This window comes from Tachypleus tridentatus, chromosome 12, assembly GCF_004210375.1.
Source record: "Tachypleus tridentatus isolate NWPU-2018 chromosome 12, ASM421037v1, whole genome shotgun sequence".
Taxonomy (NCBI): domain Eukaryota; kingdom Metazoa; phylum Arthropoda; class Merostomata; order Xiphosura; family Limulidae; genus Tachypleus; species Tachypleus tridentatus.
In genome coordinates, this window is record NC_134836.1 from 12,083,011 (window position 1) to 12,102,934 (window position 19,924).

Sequence of the window (19,924 nt, forward strand, 5' to 3'; positions counted from 1 at the left end):
GATGCTTACGAGGAGATGGTCTTCATGAACCACCCTCCATAGGTGCTATTGATAATATGAGATTTCATGAATTTAGTCATCCAAGGCTGAGTAGTAGTAAAGTTATTTTCCCAGCTATAAGGGAGTTTTTGGTAGATAAATATAAGGTGTAGAAAACAGAATAAAGACACAAGGTTGCGTAAATTGGTTATTCAGTTTGTTTGTTTTTCACTGTGTTTATTGCATCAAAAAACCTGCCAAGTGAACTGTAGAGCTTTTAAAGGAGCTAGTATATAGATTTTTTGCGTTTTAATCATCTTTTAGCCAGTTGCGTTGCTGTGAAACGTTTTGCTCAGAGTTCCAAAAAGAGGTACAAGCCGTAACTGTGGTAAATTAAATATTTTGGAGCTTTTTTCTTATTTGCAGAACGAGTTTTTACTACAGTGTTTGGAATGGTAAAAAAAAAAACTTATGTTATTCTGACACGCTTGATTCACTTCTCAGTTGGCTCTTCCCTTCATACATTTTGTTCCGACTGTCTATAATTTAAATCAATAACCATTTGTGTCATATAAGCATGAAATAACCACCGGACAAGAACCAATATCTAACTTACCAATAATACTTCAGAGATCAGGTAGTGTATCCTTACAATACCGAAGATGTTGTTTTTTCCTCATGTTAACTACAAAAAAAAAAACTTAAAAAATTTAGCATTTCGGGCGTTTTGAAGTTGCTCATGCACTCACATCACGGGACTCTAATTTAATCAATAAGTTTGTACATCTGATAACATACGCTACTATTTAAATATCCTCAGTCGGTTAATCTACTCATAAAAGTTAAGTTTTCGAGGTCCTCAGAATATTCCTCATAAATGAGAGGACGCAACACAACAGCATTCAGTTTGACGTACAATGGACTATTGACAACTTTAATGCATTACATTAATGTGTGATATTAAAGAGCATTCGTATCTTTGTTTTTGCAGAATAAACACTTTCACTATACGCAGAGTTTCTGTTAGCAATACTAGAGTATACTCTATATAGTAGCCTTATATGGGTATTTAGTAATAAACCTGAAAACACCTTCTTTTTATTTCGGAAAGCAGTTATGTAGATATCTCATTCCTTAGTCATCATTACAGGAAGGCTTGATTTATTCTGAATGACAATTCTAGGTACGAGTCCCATAATTAGCTAAAGAATCATTTACGTCACACATACAAATTCTATTCTAGTTCACTAATTGAAGCCGTCAACCGATTAAATGAAATGATTCCAGAGAGGAAATGTTCCAGACACTTCCTTATGCGCATAGCTACACAATGAGCTAATTATACTGTGCCCACCGAAAGTATTAAAACCCCGTATTTTGCGTATTAAGCCTCCAGTTTTACTATTATATGTTTTGAACTTTGCTCAAAGCTACAAGAGAGCTATGTGCGTTAGCCATCTCTAAGACAAGAACGGATTTATCTAGCTATCGGACTGTATGCTACTGAAACGCTGAAGAAAGAAATCAATAATTAGAAAAGGAGGTAGACCTTCTGGTGTACCTCATCTTCCTATGTTACATGACCAAATAAAACAGTTGCTGCCAACGAATCATTTCGGACCTGAGGCTTACACAAAGATAAAAGTTTACACTCAAACGCTTAGAAGACTTGGTAATGGTTTCGATTATACACGTAAATAAATAGGACTATTAATTATCATGCATAATCGGGTTAAAGAAATGAAACTTACATTATAACGGCAATTATCATTAAAGCAAAAACAATACAAATTAGTTGTTAAAGCATTAAATGTGCATTATAGTGGTCCTGTAAATATGCACCTTAGGTCTACTGGTTCGCGGTATGTGTATGGATTTACAACGCTAAAATCAGGAGTTCGATTTCCCTCGGTTGGCTCAGCAGATAGCTTAGTGTGGCTTTGCTATAAGAAAACACACTCGCTAATGCATTTATATTTTATAGCTATATAAATAATGTAAAAATCATTACATGTGTCTGTGAGATGAAAGTTGAAATATTAAATATGTGTGAATGTTTTCTCATAGCAAAGTCACATCGAGCTATCTACTGAGCCAGCCAAGTGGAATCGAACCCCTGATTTTAGCGTTGTAAATCCGTAGACATACCGCTGTACTAGGGGTGGGGTGGAAATATTAAATATATTAATAGTTCTCTGGGTCTCCACCTACAAAAAATATTACTTTAAACATGGCAGCCTCCGTCGTTGGAAAGAGTAGTTTGCGTTGTCCAGATTTATTGCATCGAGTTTTGTCTATTTTCCCCCAAGAAATATCTTTTGCGTTTGCATATGGTTCTGGTGTTTTCAGACAAGAAGGTTATAATGAAAATCAGGTGAGACTTGAATGTTTAATTTGTGAATTTATGGTTCTGGTTCTACTAACATTAGTAATTATAATCAAACATGAGTAGTTTGTATATCGATGAATACAGAGTTGTACAGTGGACTATCTGCAATACGCCCACCATGGGAGATGGAACCCAGGATTTTAAAACTTGAAGTCACCAAACTTACCAACGAGTTACAGAAGGACACAAGTAATAGTGCTTAGTTATTGATATCATTAATACTATAAATAGTATAATAGAAGTTATCCTTATGCTATGTGTTAAGTATTGTTAGACTGCTATGGTATTTTTAATGTAAAGTTTTTGTAACTTGACTAAAAAGTGTGATAATTATCACACACAAAATAAGAATTTTTCTTTTATGATTTCAGCTTAATAAGAGTGCAGAATTTTACATTTAAATAAAATTAATCAAAGCTAAGGATGTGGCAAACAACCTAAAACTGTTGGTTTGAACATTAACTTAATTATTGTGCATTTAAACCTGATAGTAAATTTTGTATTCTTAAGAATGTGATTTCAAAAATTAATAGTATTATACCCATGGTGTTGGTCCATAGTTATTGCTTTTTATTTTAAGTACATTCTTATGTTCAACATCCTTGAAATGTCCAACTTAAAATTAATTTAGAAATGTAATTTTTTCTTCTGTTTGGTTGAAGATTTCATTCTGAAACTTTTAAGGAAACAACTATCAACTTTCTAGTAAAAGATAACCACAGAAGAGGAAATTTTTATAACATGTTTGTACATGTTAATAATCCAGAGCACATGTTTTCCTAATATTATGCATGCAGCAACTCTCAGAAGAGTCATTGAAGTTATTTGTAAACATTATTCATGTTCATTTTAAAATAGTGTGTAACATTATGAAGTAAAGTTAATTGTTTCAAATTTGTACTGTTATTCTAATGAAGAAATTTCCAAGATTATTTTATTCAAATAATGAATATTGAAATCAGTGTGGCAGAGAGTCACCTCCATAACATAGTTAAAGGACTTTAAATAAAAAAGTTCTTGTTTTTTGTTAAGCACTGATAAGAAAGTTTCTGAAGGATATTTGTATAAATTGTAAGATAAGAAGAATCAATAGAATTCAGTATTCCCTGTATCCATACTAATATTCTGATTAGAAAATTAATGTCAATGGTGTGGAAGTACTTTAATAAAAATATAAAATGTGCATGTTAACACGTGTTGCATGAATTAACAGATTTTGTGATATTATGTGTGTCTGTATTAATAGATATGACCTTTTGTTGTCAGAAAGCTTTTTGTTGCTTGGTCTAAACCTCACTGTCATACTTTTAAAAACCAAAAACTGTTCTTGTTACAAGTATATGCACTCTTTGTAAATTTGAAATAATTCATATCCATCATTATTGTGCTGGTTTTGACAGATATTAATGTTGAAGTTATAAGTTTATAATTTACTCAGTCTGTATTATATTAGTAATGTTTTCAAGGATTAAATAGAGGCCATTTGGTTTACCTCAGACACCCCATATTCTCCTGCCAACCTATTGCAAATTAAATGTGTATAGAAACTCTTAAAATGCTCATCCAATCTTCTTTTAGACTCTTTCACTGTTTCAGATTCTACCACACTTGAAGACAAACTATTTAATTGGCTGATTATCAGAAAAGTAAAACTGCTTTCATTGAAGCAGTTTTCTGAGTTTTTCATATATTAAATTTGTGTCCTTTAGCTTATTGGTTGCAGAATTTTTTATGTGAATACCATTTGGATTTATTGATTCCAAATCTTTAAAAATCTTAGAAACTTCATTAGACATTTATAGATTGTGTGAATTATGGAAACACAACAATGCCATCTGTCATTTTGGGTATCAAGCTGTTCATTGTTTTGTGACTGGTGTTGATAAAGCTGAGTGAATGTTCTCTCAATTTTGAAAAATATAGAAAAAATAATTAAGAAAGCCTTGTGTGGATGGTTCTGTTGTTTCCAATCCAGTTGGTCTGGATGACTTGTCTGATCATGATGGAAAATCAGTACACAACCAGTTCCCAGTTATTGTGGCATTCATGTGTATCTTGTTAAACCCATCAATAGATTAACCAACAAAAGTATGAAGTAATATAATGACTTAGATGGCTTTAAATTATTCTTAGCAGGATGGGTGTCAGACATGAAAGTGAAAGAAACTGTGGCTTATGTCTTTGTTACTGTTCAGGTGAGTTTTATTTATTTTTTGCTATTTTATCTCCCACAGTTGCTACTATGAGTATAAAATTTGTTGTCATCAGTATCAACTATAAGTAGTATTTATTTGTTGTGATGTAACCTGTTTGCCTCTCAGTCTATGCCACAGTAGTGTCTGACTGCCTTAATTGATAATGCTGTAATAGCATACATTACTATAGTGTCCATAGATGTTATTTGTAGCCATTAATAAGTATCATTGATTTCAGAAATTAATAGATGTGTGATATTTATATTTAATGACAAACCTTAAATTTATATAAATATCACTATTTGTTAATTCTGATACCTTCCACAAAATGTACATTACAGATATGGGAATGCTTTATAGGCTGCAAATTTTATCTTGTAACTGTAATAGCCCATATTGATATTTGTTTTGTGTTGGCTTGGAATCTGTTTTAAAAAAAAAAAAGTAAACCTAGGTCTGAACCCTGTCTGTTTGTGTCCAAAAGTGACAGTAAAAATGGCATTTTCAAGTTGGTGTTTTCATTGCTATAAATATACGAGAACTGTCATCCAATATGATAGATGCTAGAAGAGAAGAACAAGATCACATGATATTGTGTCCTCATTCTGTAAAGGTCTATCGTGTTTTGAACTTTTCTCCTCAGTAGTGAAAGCATGCCAAGAGATTAAATTCTATCCTTATACAAGAACCTTCTAAACCTGTGATTCATGCAGAACATTTTTCAACATCTAAACATTGTTTTTTAAATCGATACATAAATATATGTTTATAGAAGTTCATGACTCAAAGTCTGCACTTTATAGAATACATTAAGAAGAATCCATAAAACTACACTCTATGTAGAGTATTGTCTAAATTAATTTAAGACAGTTTTATTTTTATTTGTTCAGTTTTTCATCTTAAATTTCATGTTTGTTTTTTGTTTTTTACATTACTTCCAGAGAAATATGATTGATTTGATTTTGGCTGTCAATAATCCAATGACTTGGCATCAAAATAATCTGAAACTAAACAGATCACACTATTCTATCTTAAAATATGGTGGTTCTCATCTGATCAACCGGATACAGCAAGGTTATGGAGCTGGTGTTTATTTTAACACCTTAGTACCATTTGAAGACAGAGTAAGTTAATGTATTTCTGTCATAATTACCTACTATTTTTTTGTGTAGTGTGTGGAATGTTATGAATCAGAAGTTGGTTGAAGTATATGAATAGTGCATGTAAGGCATTAGTTCTAACTCTGTTTTAATTGTCCTAAAGACATATTTTGTATTGTTTAAGATGTAAAATTCAGTTGTATTTTCACTACTCTGATTTTGCAGACTTAAGGATATTGATCTTTCACACAACAGCCACTTTTTTTTTTATCAGAAACAACGCTGTGATATTATTGACCAATCATATTCCACCATATCATTACTCTGAGCTATGCTTTTGAATGTTTTGCACTTTATATTCTTGGAAACATTTCCATTTCTTGATTCTGTGAGCATCATTAGGTTACTTTGCTGTTTTCTTCTGTTTGTAATACATTACATGAATCTAGCCTAGGTTCTGTATGTAATGATTAATACATCGAGTTTCATAATGTATAATAGAACATCATAGTTGTGGAACAACAGCTAGCAAATTTTATAGATCATCCAAAGAAAATGAAGATTCATCAGAAAGTTTCTCAGGAACCCTCTCCTAGTTGCTTCAATTGTTCTTCTTTTCCAAACTTTCTATGTTACTTCAACTACATGTAATATTGACATTATATAGATAGATATAGAACTGTACCATTTATGAAGTACTGGATAATATTCACCATATCTTTAGCTGTAGTGCTATGAAAAACGAATGTATGAAAAAGTATTGTAACCCTCCAGTGGGTCATATGATACGTTACTAATGAGATACTGTAACTCTGGTGGGTCACACAGCATCTAAAATATTCATCTTTCTGGAACATTATAAGGAGGTTTAATAGAACCATGTGTCTCTTTTAAATATGTTTCCATTTTGTATTTAGCTAGCTCTAATTTTCATATTGTAAACAAATACAGCAGAAAGAAGTTTTAAAACTAAGACTGGTGGACAAGAAAGATATACTGCTTTCTCCTTGAATGTATAAACTGAGAACTTGAATAGTGAAGTAGAAAATTTGCAAAGATAGTGAGAAATTTAGTATTCAAAATAAACACTAAATGTGCATATGAAGATCATTGTATCTTTGTTCATCCATTGTCTCTGAGTTATACCAATTTTATAGAATTCCAAAGGCAAATCAAAAGAATGAAAGTAGACTTCTTATAGCAGTGGAGTGTTTATTATATGTACAATTTACAGTTGGATAGAGTTACCTAACTTGTGTCCACCATGACCATCACAGTGACTATGTTAGGTGCAAACTTGAATTGCACTTTGTGGTCACAGAATATTTAGTTCTGCAAAAACTGCCAAGTGTAGTATTATCATTTTACATTCATAATCTATTTTGCTTTACTAATGTTTTCCTTCAGCCTGAAATGAACTTTGTTATGGACTATGTACTTGATTGCTACTGATCCATGGTTTACTTAGGCTTGCTTATGAGTGTTCTTAACTTCTGAAATGATCCTTCCTGAAAAAGTCATAGTGATACTCATAATGTATGTTTATAGTTGAGGTTCTTTTCATCTCTTTTATTGTGGATGTGGTTGAGAAATGTTTTGCATTTCTTTAATGAAGATGGAAGAGGTGAGACTTGTGAATATGTATCTCAGGCCTGAAAATGACCTACGAAGGTCGAAATGTTGTTCTCTCCTTATCAATAAAAGTGTTAATATGCATACCAGCTGTTTCGAGATAGTTTTATTTCAAGTGGGTTTCTTGTCATTACAACTTGTGAATAGTTTATTTCTTGTTTTTGTGTTCATTATTTGTTCATTGATGCTTCTGTAGAGAGGAAAGTTAATAAAATATTTGATTAAACAACAAATTATTAAATGCAATAAAGCATTTTTTTAAATAAAAATGGTTAAGAAAATGTTTTCTGTTAAGAAAATTTTGTTCAACCTCTAGTGTTAGGTGTTTTCTTAAGATGTTTGTTGGTATGGTAGTAAATTATGGAAAAGTTAATGTAGGACTTTAATTAATAGCTACTTTTGTATTCCTGGAGACTTTTCTGTATCTCTTGTTCATAGTTTTCCAGACTCCACAAAACTTTATATACTAAACCATTATGTATGGGCACATTTTACATTCTTAAAATAATGTAGTCTTATAAGAAATTGATATTGCATGTTTTTTATTTAAGATAATAAATATAATTTTGCACTTTTTATTTTGTTTCTGAAAACTACAAAGTTTCGAACATTTAACACGTAGTGCTGGTTGATGTGTAGATTTTACAATTACACTATAGTTCAAATCTACAGGGTTTGTTAATTTAGCATTTCATGCTTACAAACATGTAATATCATTGCACAGTGTGTTCAGCTTACTTTTAATGCTGTTTTTTCATAATTTTTTATTGTTACAAAACATGTTTGCAGCTCATCAAATATGGTATCATTAGTACTTCAAAGTTAATCACTGATCTACTTGACTGGGACACTCTCTATGTCAGTGGCCGTCTACATAAACCGGTAAGTTATGTCACATTTTACCAAGATTAATTTTGTTATTGTGTGTGCATCTTTTAAAATAATTTTTTTGAATGACAGTTTTTGCAATACTAAAAATAGAAGAGTGAGTTTGTTGTAATTTTTAATTTTTTGAATTAAGATAAAAATTACCAGAGTCCTGAGGTTTGTCATTGCAACTTATCTGTCTGATTTTGAATTATGATGTCCCTTTTGGATATTTATTTTTAAACTACAAGAATTAACCATACCTAGATAGATAGATAGTTTTTATTCCTTAGAAATTCTGTACATGGTTAACAATGCTAATTTTATCAGATTGTTGTGTTTTTCAATGTTGTTTTGGTAAATATATCTGAATATTTTGACATTTTTCTATAGGCTGCACTTTGGAGTATCTGTTACTTATTCATTTTTAATAGCTCTATATAGTCACCTGAGTCTAACAATTAATTCGTCATTAATTTTCTCTCTTTTGCTACATAATAGTTCCTTTACATTTTCCTTTTGACTGCTAAGCTTCTCTCATCTTCAGCAGGGCCATGAGAAGGATTGCATGTAAAGTTAGAGGCTGGGATTTGATCCTGTGCCTTGTTATGAAAAAAGCAGATGTCAACTCATTAGGGGAAAGATAGATGATTTATTTTTTGAATTCACAGCTGTTTTAAACAAATGTTAAGTAGATAATATTACAAACATTATTGAAAACAATATAGAGATCTCAAAATTTGCTGAAATGCTATATGTTCTAAACTTATCAAACCGTGGGTCATATATCCTTCTTATCCAAAACTTTGCATTTAGGTGGTATCTGTCTGTAACTTACTGCAGTTTCAACTTTCATTAGATCTAAGATTAGGTGAGGCATTACCTGTCTTATATTGACTGTTTGGAAAGTTTCACTGGAACAGACATTCAATATATTAATTTCTGCTGAAGTTAGTCATACTTTAATAATAATTTTTTTTTAAATGATATGATAATCCTTTTATCCTTGGGTCTATCAGAATAGTTATTCTTATAAGACATGATCAGCCTGTGGTTATAAGTTTTTAATTAAACAATTAATTACCTGCTTTATTATAACTTGTTGTTTTTGAAAAGAAATTTTACTTCTTGTAACTTTTTCAACGTGTTTTTCTACTGATATCTCATGGTTGTGTAACAGCCACTGTTTGGGCATGTTACTGTTTCTCTACTGATATTTCATGGTTGTGTAACAACCAATATTTGGACATAGTCCTTTTACTCTTTCTCTGCTGACATCTCATGGCTCAGTAACAACCACTATTTGGACATACTCCTTTTGCTGTTTCTCTACTGGTATCTCACGGTTCTGTAATAACCATTGTTTGGACAGTTACTCCTTTTACTGTTTCTCTACTGGTATCTCACGGTTCTGTAAAAACCATTATTTGGACATACTCCTGTTACTTTTTTTATAGTGATGTCTCATAGTTCTGTAACAACCACAGTTTGGACATACTCCTGTTACTCTCGATGATGAGAAAGTCACATGAAGTAAAAATGTAACTCAGAATGGCAGGTATGGGTATTAACACTTTTATTGATAGGTAGAGAACAACATTTTGACATTTCAAGGTCATCTTCATGTAAATAAAGAAACCTAAAGATGACCTAAATAGGTTGAAATCTTGTTCTCTGCTTATCAGTAAATGTGTTAATACCCATACCAACCATTCTGAGATACATTTTTGTACTCTTCATATTGTTTCTCTACTGTTATCTTATGGTTCTGTAATAACCATAAGGAAAAGAAAAAGCTTTGGTTCTCATCGTATAAAAACCTTTGTTCAGCTATTTTAGTCAGAAAAAGAGTGAAGAGTGTGTGAGAAAACTGAGATTATTTTAGTTTCATTCTACATAAAGATGTGTGGAGTGTTTAAAGATGTACAGTAAGAATGCTCATTTCAGTGTAAAAATAATAGACACTGGACATTTAATCTGGCAGGTACTATGAAATAGCACAAGGAAACTGTTTGCTTATATTACTGCTTGCTGAATTTTCTAGTTGATTAAATCATGGTAACTTGATGTAAAGTTCAGTGTTGACAGTAAACCTTATGTTAGATTATAATCTTTCTTTATTAATGTTTATGTTTTGCAAATAATCATATAAGAGTTTTATACTATTTTTTAGCAAGTTAGTTTTGTTCATCTTTTCTGGGGATTTGTAAATATTTTATTCTTTAAGTGGGAATAAACAACTTTAGACATTTCTTTCAGTTGATGATATCCTACACTTTCCAGGTTAAAGTGCTTCATCAGACACAAGATGCTGGTTTAGAACAAGCATTAAAAGTTAATCTTCAGAGTGCCATCCATGCAACTTTATTATCTCTTCCGGAAACTTTCACAGAAGAAGAGCTGTACCTTCAAATTGCTTGTCTTTCATATACAGGTTGGACTTCTTTGATTTTTAAATAATTGTTTTTTTTTTTCATATCATTATGAGTTAAAAGAAAATATCAAAGAATATTCTTAACCACTTATTCTAGAAAGTGTAAGTTTTGGTTAGTAAGTATATTTCCTCAGGTGTCACACTTTTTCTGGATTTAAACGTTGGTAATTTGTTTCTTTTCATAAATTATTTTGTAAGACCAAACCTTGGCACCCTGATTTGTAGGTTAAAAACTTTATGTGGATTTTAAAATTTTTCTCTTCCATCTAGGTGATTTTCGAATGTTTCTTGGAGAAGACAAGAATAAGGTTAACAACATAGTAAGACCACAGTTGGACAGATTTCGCAATCTTTATAGTGACTACCTCAATAGGATACCTCAGTTAGAGTGGAACTGTAAAACAGCAAAATACCAGGTATGTGGAGAGTAGTATTTGTTAGTCTTTATAGGAATTACCTCCATGTGACATCTCTGTTAGGTTGTAACTATAAAACAGGACAATGCCAGATATGTAGAAGGAAGTGTTTGTCAGTCTTTATAGGAATTATTTCCATGTGACACCTTTGTTAGGGTGGAACTATAAAACATCACAATACTAGGTATGCAGAGGTAAGTGTTTGTCAGTTGGTATAGTGATTACTTCTGGCCACATAATAGTTCCTCAGTTTGTATTACATTTTATATGGGCAATATTCACTTGCTACTAGTCTTGAGGCTCACTTCTAATGTTAGGTTTTTATGAGGTGGTATACCTGTATTTCAGCATGCAACAACCTTTCACCAGTAGGAATGGCAGCTGACTATGTTGTAAAGAACCATCATCGCCATCATGATTTGGTACTCATTTGTAGCTACGTATCTTTTTTTTTCACTTGTGAATTTTTGAGACAGTAAATGGTTTTTAATGGATGTATCTACAAAGACATTAGTTCATAAGTGACAGTAAGTTTCACTTTGTCTGGTGTACAATGATACAAATTTAATCATGCTAATCTAATAATTACATTAATTTTTTTTTTTTTTGTCTTTGTTCCTTATTTGTCTTTCTTAGGCTTAGGTTTTCCTACCTTTGTCTTTCACACTACCCTTTTGTTTTCATCCTTTAGCCTTCTTTCATCGGTAATTCACCATTTTTCTTTTGGTTTTTCAGTGGATGTTAGTTAACTTATCCTTTTGACAGTGGAATGTTTCTCTTTTTTTGTCCTTTTCACTTCATATTTGGTTGGTGCATGTGGCACTTGTTCTTCATTTGTTTTGCTTCCCTTATATTTCTTATGCTTTCATCTGCCTGAGTGCTTGTTTCTCTGGTGTCATATGTTGAGGCTGCAGGCCAATGTCATTCTATATCCTCAGTGGTTTACATTTTCTCCTATCCTCTTTTTCTCTCTATCTGTCACCATTTCTCATTTTTCTGTTCTCATCTGTCCTTTCATTGCTCATAGATTTCAGTGCTGCAGTCTTAGTGGTGACTGCACTATAGGCTCAACATCAGTAGAGTCTATTTTATTTAGTTTATGAACCTCTGCCTTCTTTTTGCAACCAACTGTTGCAGACTAGATGTTCTGTCAGAGAGTCTTAACCTTTATTTTGATTTTTTCTGTTCTCTACTTTCCTATTTCCATTATTTGAAATATTACATTTCTTGTTGACATTAGTCTGTGAAAATGTTGTTTGTAATGGCTGAAGTCACTATCACATGGGTTTGGTATCCTTTTTCAGAATTTTGTTTCCATCCTTTTGTGGTTTCCAGAGAACCTGTACTTAGGTTTCCTAGGTCTTGCAGCTTTCATGTCTCAATTGGTTTCTCTTTCCAAGACTTTTCACAGAAATTCGACTTTCTCAGCCTGAGTGGTTTTTGTCCTATGTATTAGGATGACAAAGATGGACAGTTTAGATGCTATTTGGTCATTTGGCTCCATTCTAGTAAGCCTCCTACAGTCATCCTCTTCTCCTTCTTTGGGAGATGGTTTATCTGACTTGAGTGCTCAATTTGGAGAAGTCACATCTTGTACTCATAACATTTCTCATTCATTTGGGTGTTTTTCATTCACATCTGTATTAGAGCCCAACCTCACCCTATTCTTTTAATGAACATGGAGCATATCCTTTCTCTTGGGGCAGGTTTTTCTTTTTCTCTTTTGAGAACTTGGGCTTCCAGGGAATCATGTATTGTTCTTGGATAATGCTTATTTGCAATGCAAATAGTGGATTCTGGACCTTTGCTTGGGGTCCTTTATCTTAAAGTGTTCTTCCTTCTTTCTTCAAAGTTTTCTCATGTAATGAATGTTCCTCTTGTTTCCTCTTATCCAGGTCTTTCTCTGTTCTCAGATGTCTATTTGATGATGTGAGATGTGCATGTCTTGGCTCTTGTGAACATTTGGGTTGACAGTACCATGACATATTGTACCTTCATATTACTCTTTTAGGACTTTGAATGGTATGTTGAGTTTTAGATAATGTTTTAGGATAATTCATAGACATCTAGTTGATGATACATACAGTCAACTCTGAAGCTGTCTCCAATATCATCTGCCCATGAGACATGCCATTTAAATTTTTTTTTTTTTTTTTCCACATAATCAACCTCCCTTTCTGGGCCCATTCTTTGTAAGTTCATTTCCTCTGTTCTATTCTTTGTGCCTTGCATCTTGTTGCAGGTAATCTCTTGAGAGCCACCAACATGCTACCTATGATTTGGTCTTTCAGTCCTCTGATGTTCAAGTGGTTGTGCTCTTCAAAATGTTTCTCCTACTTCCCTTTTTTCTGTTCCTCTTACCTTGGCTGGGGAGGCACTCAGTCAGGACTAGTCTAACCTTTTCTCCATCTAAGTAGTCTTTTTCCCTTATTCAAGATACTCCTTGTTCAGTTCTCTTAATATTTCTGTACTGGCTGGTTCATACATGGTTTTCTTTATTGCACCTTCTCCTCTTCATTTATCATTATTTTTACTCCTTAAACCTCACTTCTCCCATCTAGCAGTGTTATCACTCTAGCCTCTTATCAGATGTTCCAGAATCTCTTCATCTAGCCTTTCTTCTTTTTTGTTCAGTCTATTCTTCCTCCCTTACTGTCTATTCACTAATAGGGTGCACATTCAGTAGTTTGTCTTTGCATCATGCTTTCTCACCTTCCCTTCCTTCTGTCACCATATTTTTAAATTTTTCATTAGCTTTTTGCCTAATGCTTTATCACTTTCAACCATGGCTGGTTACCAGGCAGTTCTACTTCCTAATTTAGCTTTTTGTTATTATTATCATCATATATTATCCTATCTTGTCTTTTTCTATATTATTTTGCCACTTTAGTCCTCCTCATTTTGCAGCCTTTCTAACATCTTTTGCTTTTATCCTATTTCTTATGTGTTTCCTGTAGCTGTATGAGATAGGTCATGAATGCCATTGCTGCTTCCTATATTTTTGTTCATTTCTTACTCTTGTTCTCCATCTATTTCAAAACATTTTCTCTGGCTTTTCCATGAGGTTCATTATTATTTGGCCCACTCTGATCAAATGTTCACAGTCCTGTATATTTATTCTCTGAAATTCCTCATCTCTACAAGATATTTTCCCTTTTATTCTCAAGGGTTGACAACAGTTACTCATCCTTTTAGCATATACTTTATTGCATGTAGATTTACATTGACTCTTCCAAGTCTTCTCTCTCTAAATCTAATATGATACTCTCTCTCTAGCATTTCACTTCTGTCATCCAGTAGAGGGTTTTGTGTGGACTACTGCATGTTATGGTCTTCTGCTTGTCTCTTCCTATTTGGTATACCAACTTCCTCCCATCACCTTTCTACATACCCATTACTAATTCTAAATGTGTTAGTGTTTTTTTTATATAGTTCACCTTTACAGTGACTTATTTTTACAGCATTGTGGAACACCCCATCTCAGCAGTGAGTTTTAATGACCTTTAAAAAGATATCATTGTGCAGATTTAAAGTTAAATATATACAGACAAGCACCACTTGTTATTGAGTGTGAGTCAATGATTATAATTTCTTAGCCATTGGGGTGGTGGACCATGGAGGTTTTCTTTTGAGTATGAAAATTTCCACTCAATTGAGAGTAAGATGGTGTGTACTCCTCTCATGGAATGAAAGATACATATCTGGTTTTGGACTGGATGAAACCTCCAGTTCCCAGGCAGTGTGATGTTAGATCAGTCAACATAAGTCCTACACCTGCAGTTGGCAGGAGCCCTCCTTCTATAGCAGACCAGACAAAAAATTTTTGATGCTTCCTGGATTGGAGTTGACTTGCATGTTTGCATTCTCCCTGCCTACTATTGGTGGCCTGGTGTTAGTTGCATACTGGGTCTGCACACATGTGCCCTACCTAGGTTGCCAGAATAGAAGTGGCTTTTTCTTCTGCTTCCTGGTCTTGAGGTGAAGACAGTTAAGAACCTCCTACTACCATAGAAAGGAAGACACATACCTAATAACACTTACCCTTGGACTGGAGTCGATCAAAAGAGCAAAATTTGATGCACCATTTGGCACATCTATTTCCAAAATTGGACTTTCATCTTTTCTGCTTGGCTTGGCAATATGTATATTCACTGTGGGCAAAGGGTACACCTCGGTATGGACAAGATGTTGTCTGCTATGGATGTGACCCTATATTTTAGGGTATCATACTCTAGGTCGAGGTATTTTGTGCAAACATTCTTTATAGAGTGTAGACACATGTGGAGTGTATATAGTTGGTTTGTCTGGTGTTTGATGGTGCAAAGCAACCCGACTATCTGCACCAGAGTGTATGTGGAAAACATTCCTTACTTGATGTAGATACATGTGGAAAATGTATGGAATACAGTAACAGTGCATATCTCATCATGATAGTTGATACAATATGCATCCAAATACAGAAGTTACACAAACAGTTTAGTACAAAGTTTGACAGTCTTATCTGTAATTTATTAGCTATTTTAACAACATTACCTTTCTCAAGTACTTTGCAATGCATTTTCATATTCTCAGGTTTAATAAACTAAGTAGTAGCTGACAAGAAAAGTAAAATAAAAAAGCTTATTTCTGTTTACTTCATTATTATGTTAGACTGTATTTAATAAAAGAAATGAAGACAACATGTAGTACTCAATAGTCATCTTCCTTTAATGAATTATTAATTTTTATCAAAAACACTTTATTAGAAATAGATTTTTTTGCACAAAATACTTGCATAAATAATTTGAGACATGTTGAAACTATTGTATTACAGGTTTCTAATGTGATACTTGTGTGGCCATATCTTTAGAAAATGAATTTTATTCACTATAACAATCTTTGGACTCTATATCGAGAACATGCATTTATTTCTTACACAGAAGTTTTATTTACTGTGACTGGCATTCAGATGGTAAACCTACTGTAGCTACCCTTCCCATGTGTTACATTTCTTCCTAAAATCAACTTAAAATACTATTAAATATTAGTGATATTTGCAGAAAGTGAACTTTTATAGACTTCTATTACATCTATCTTTCAATTGATCTTAATATTTGTTTGTCAACTGATTCTTCACCAGAAAGACTGCAACATGAATAATCAATTACACCACCTCAATCTATTGCCAAAGAAGGTTCAGCATCATTTATATGTAGCCTGTAATAAAGATGGCCGGCATCGTGATATGGAAGATGTAATGAGAGCCTTGGCTAATGACATTGAATGTGGAGATATGGTTACCTTAGGTAGGAGAATGGTGTCTTATCAACATACCATTGCTAATGAGATGTTAGGCAATTTGGAGAAGTATAGGAATATAAAATATAAAATAACTTAGTTTTGTAAGATATTTAAACCTCTCATACATGTATTATGTATGGGTGATAATTTATAAAAGTTTGTAGGCTTGTTACAGTGCTAGTATGGTTTTCTCAGGTGAACCTATTTCCATGCAAGTATACGATAAGTGCTGTTAATAACAGGAAATTTACATAGTAGTTTGGGTGTGGAAAGGTGAGAAATAATGAGATTGGACACATAACATTAACTGAAAAATCTTCAGTACAAACATCATCTTTAAGGCATGCATGAATCAATCAATAGCTTTCTCCTTTTGAGGTAAATCTCTGAATTATTTAAGTTTGAGGCTTTGTACTGATACAGGAAACCTAGTTCATTTTAATGATGAATGGAAGCTAAAACATACAAACATCAATCACTCAGTCAGCAATGGTCAAGGACACAAAAGCAACTACAGTGGTTTTCTGGACAATGTGCCTATGCTAAAACTGCAGAGAAAGAAACTATAGGGTACAAAAATCCTCTTAAGAAAAGCAAGTATAAAATGTATGCCTGTAAATCTTATACTAGTTTGAAAAATATCATCGAACAAGTGTGCAAAGCATTTTGAATATCTTGTTTCAAACAATTTACATGCTCCTTGTAGTTTCCATGAAGTCCTTGAGAGCTACACAAACCTAAAATGATAGCTTCATCTTTGTTAATCATTTTTTGAATTCTAATTTTCAAAGTAGTTTGCTCATGCCCAATTTTGGGGTTCAGTACCAACCCTTTTTTATATTCTGTAGGGGCAAGACAGTAAACAAACTGTGGAAGGAGTTAATGTTTTGCTTAGACCAATAAATTGGTAGATTGGGAATTATTAGGTTTACAAAATTTTTCATAATTTTATCTTTGTTGCTTATGTGTAACTGTTTTCTTTCCAGCTGTACGAGATATTGTCTGGCAGTCTAGTTGGTCACAGAGTTTGAAAGGGATACTTACAGCTGGTAGGTAATAAAGCAAGTTTTAAAGAGTGGAAGTATTGATTACTATCAACAAAATTACAAATGGAGTAACTCATTTTCTGGTAACATTGTCAATGTTATCTAATGTTCTTGTACACATTTCATTCATCATAAAGGACTAGTGTACTTTATGGTGCTGCATAGAGTTAAATAACTGTGGTATCTTTTTTAATAGGAAATAAAACTGAATGAGGAGTGACTTTGTGCTGTTACCCTTAGATGTTGTATATATATATTTTCTGGCTTATCAGTTAGGAATATTTTAGAAGTGTTTATTTTGCATTGACTATTTCATTAAATGGCAAGGGAGGAAATTGTAATTAACATGTATTTTAATAAGTGTGATCTAGGTTCATATTATTTGTACTTGTTGATATAGCAAGATTGATAGAGTAATGTTTCAACCTCTGTTTTACAGGCATATACAAATCTCTGAAATATAGTTTTCGAAAAATTGTGAAGATGACCAAAAGTATGAAGACAATTAGATAGCATGAGTTGCTATAGTGTTTGGTGTTGCACACCTCCTTTGAGTTTTACTCAAAATCTTCATAGGTGAGATTATTTTCCAAATATTCCACTGCCGAAACAGTTGATTTTGTTTCATAATCTTGTTATGAAATAAAGTTTAAAATAAAAACATCTTCCAAGAAACTTGTTAAAATGTCATATGGTAAGTCAGACTTCTAAACTAGTTTCAAATAATGCATGAAAGAACTTTAGTGTTTACTAATGCTTGTGTTTGTTTAAAGGTATAACTCTTCCTAACTGCTGCAATCAGGACAATCAAATTTTGAGATCTTGCAGTGTAAGTTTGTCTTCCACCAGTTTGGACAGCCAATGATAATGGTCAAGTTTGTCAGGAGTCTTGTGTGATTTACTAATATAGTAACCCGATGTAGTGTTATCAGATCATTGGATAGCTTAAATGATTGTGAAGAAGCCATGTGACAATAATAAAGGCAGTAACAAACTTTTTGGCTCTCTGTACATAGTGTTTCTACACATTTCTTCTCCTAAGAAATAATGTTGTAATCTACCAGAAACTTCTTGAATCCAGTTATATAACAGCAACTTTTATTAGTCTGGAAAATGCAGTGATATTTCACTCATTATAAGATGTTATGGGTATTGTTATATGTTGTAGGACAAAAAACAAACACTTAACAAAAAGATGTAGTATAAATTTTACTTCACATTAATAACACCAGCACTTGTCAAATGAAATATTTAATGTATTTACAAAAGAATTTATTTTTGGATGTTAACATAAACTATCAGTAGGAAATAACTTAAAAACATGGTGTTCCCATGGTACAAAAAAATGCACAAATTCAAAGTTAAATGAAGTATGATAACAATAAACAACTATTACAGTGGTAGAATGCATGTCCAATAACTAACATGAACAGTCCTTTTGATAAATAGCTTTTTAAAGAGAAACTTCTGTGATTGTACTTTCTTAATTTTCTGTTACTGAAGTTCAAATAGCCTCACCACTTCGTGGACCCAGGCTCTAAAACCTTATATTAAAATTGCTTTGATTATATTCTAAGAAACTGCCACATAAAAATATAGCTTTCTCTGTACAAAATATGAAATAAAAAACACTGGGCAGTTTCTTCCTTTTTTCAAAAGGTTGATGAGGGTTTAAAGTAAAAATAACTGGCATAAATTACAGCAAGTTTAGTGCATGAGCACTGCTGACTTAAAACTAATTAAGGACCAGTTAAGTTATGAGGAAAGCTGAAACTCATTTTGTTTAACACTGGAACCTTACGATACTTCGTTCATGGTAACATTTTTTCCAAACTACCTGCATTCTTATGCTCTTACAATATTGAACAAGGCATTAGCAATTCAAAATTAACTTAAGCATGCTTATACTCTTTCACTTACTTTACCCCAAAGTAACAAAGAAATAAAACGTTAAAGATAATGGACCCTTTGTCAAGAGTTTGAAACCACTTGTTTTCTATCTTGGTTTCAGTTTCACAAAAACTCTTTCAAAATAATATAATTTGCCACAACAAACTGAGGGCACAGGTACAGCTTTTCTGCAATATGTACATGACTTGCAAAGCAAAAGCACAATGTTTAATCAAACTAATGCAAGCTTATTTACTGTTTTACTATATATATATATAACAGAGTTATCTACACCCCTTAACTTGATAGTTTTGACCTAAAGAAAGGAGGTTAACACTAAGTATCTTACATATACAGAGGTTCAGAAGTGTTAAGTTTCTTTTTGAGATCTGGGAAACTACTACATTAAAAATTGTCATGAATCATATACAAACAGCAGAAAGTTATTAAAATATGGCCATAATTCCACGCACAACACAATTGGGGTACAAAATGATGACTGACTATCCTTCAAAGTAATGTCCATGGTCATAGCAACTCCTTATATGGGGTTGAGAAAACTGTGGCACTCTGGTTTTTGTAGAGCCATTTAAAAGAGGTGACACAACACGTTGGGAAGTTTGAAGAACTGGGACTGGTCGGCCCTGGGATGTTGCACATTCTAAGATGTGGAATAAATTATATAAAAAATTATAC

General features: G+C 32.7%; 2 protein-coding genes across 19 annotated transcripts in view; one reads left to right on the forward strand and one right to left on the reverse strand.

The window, feature by feature from the left end:
- Window positions 1-1,859: 1,859 nt before the first annotated feature.
- Window positions 1,860-18,333, forward strand: LOC143234664 (phosphatidate cytidylyltransferase, mitochondrial). Of its 12 annotated transcripts, none has more exons than XM_076472200.1 (10): window positions 1,860-2,353; window positions 4,502-4,563; window positions 5,505-5,687; window positions 8,085-8,177; window positions 10,446-10,596; window positions 10,867-11,012; window positions 16,132-16,297; window positions 17,279-17,341; window positions 17,778-17,914; window positions 18,112-18,333. In XM_076472200.1, exons 2-9 carry the CDS (start codon window positions 4,519-4,521, stop codon window positions 17,849-17,851), a joined length of 921 nt encoding a protein of 306 aa, XP_076328315.1. In that variant the 5' UTR covers window positions 1,860-2,353; window positions 4,502-4,518; the 3' UTR covers window positions 17,852-17,914; window positions 18,112-18,333. The 12 variants fall into 12 exon arrangements, with proteins under 12 accessions (XP_076328315.1, XP_076328312.1, XP_076328314.1 ...); XM_076472197.1 differs by having other exon boundaries at window positions 4,505-4,563; window positions 10,422-10,596; XM_076472199.1 differs by having other exon boundaries at window positions 4,505-4,563.
- A 201-nt stretch (window positions 18,334-18,534) lies between these two features.
- Window positions 18,535-19,924, reverse strand: part of LOC143234662 (uncharacterized) — a 65,053-nt gene continuing 63,663 nt past the window's right edge. For all 7 annotated transcript variants that reach the window (XR_013018752.1, XR_013018751.1, XR_013018749.1 and 4 more), the window contains one exon: window positions 18,535-19,889. The gene's annotated coding sequence lies outside the window, so the exon portion shown is untranslated. The remainder of the gene's footprint in view (window positions 19,890-19,924) is intronic.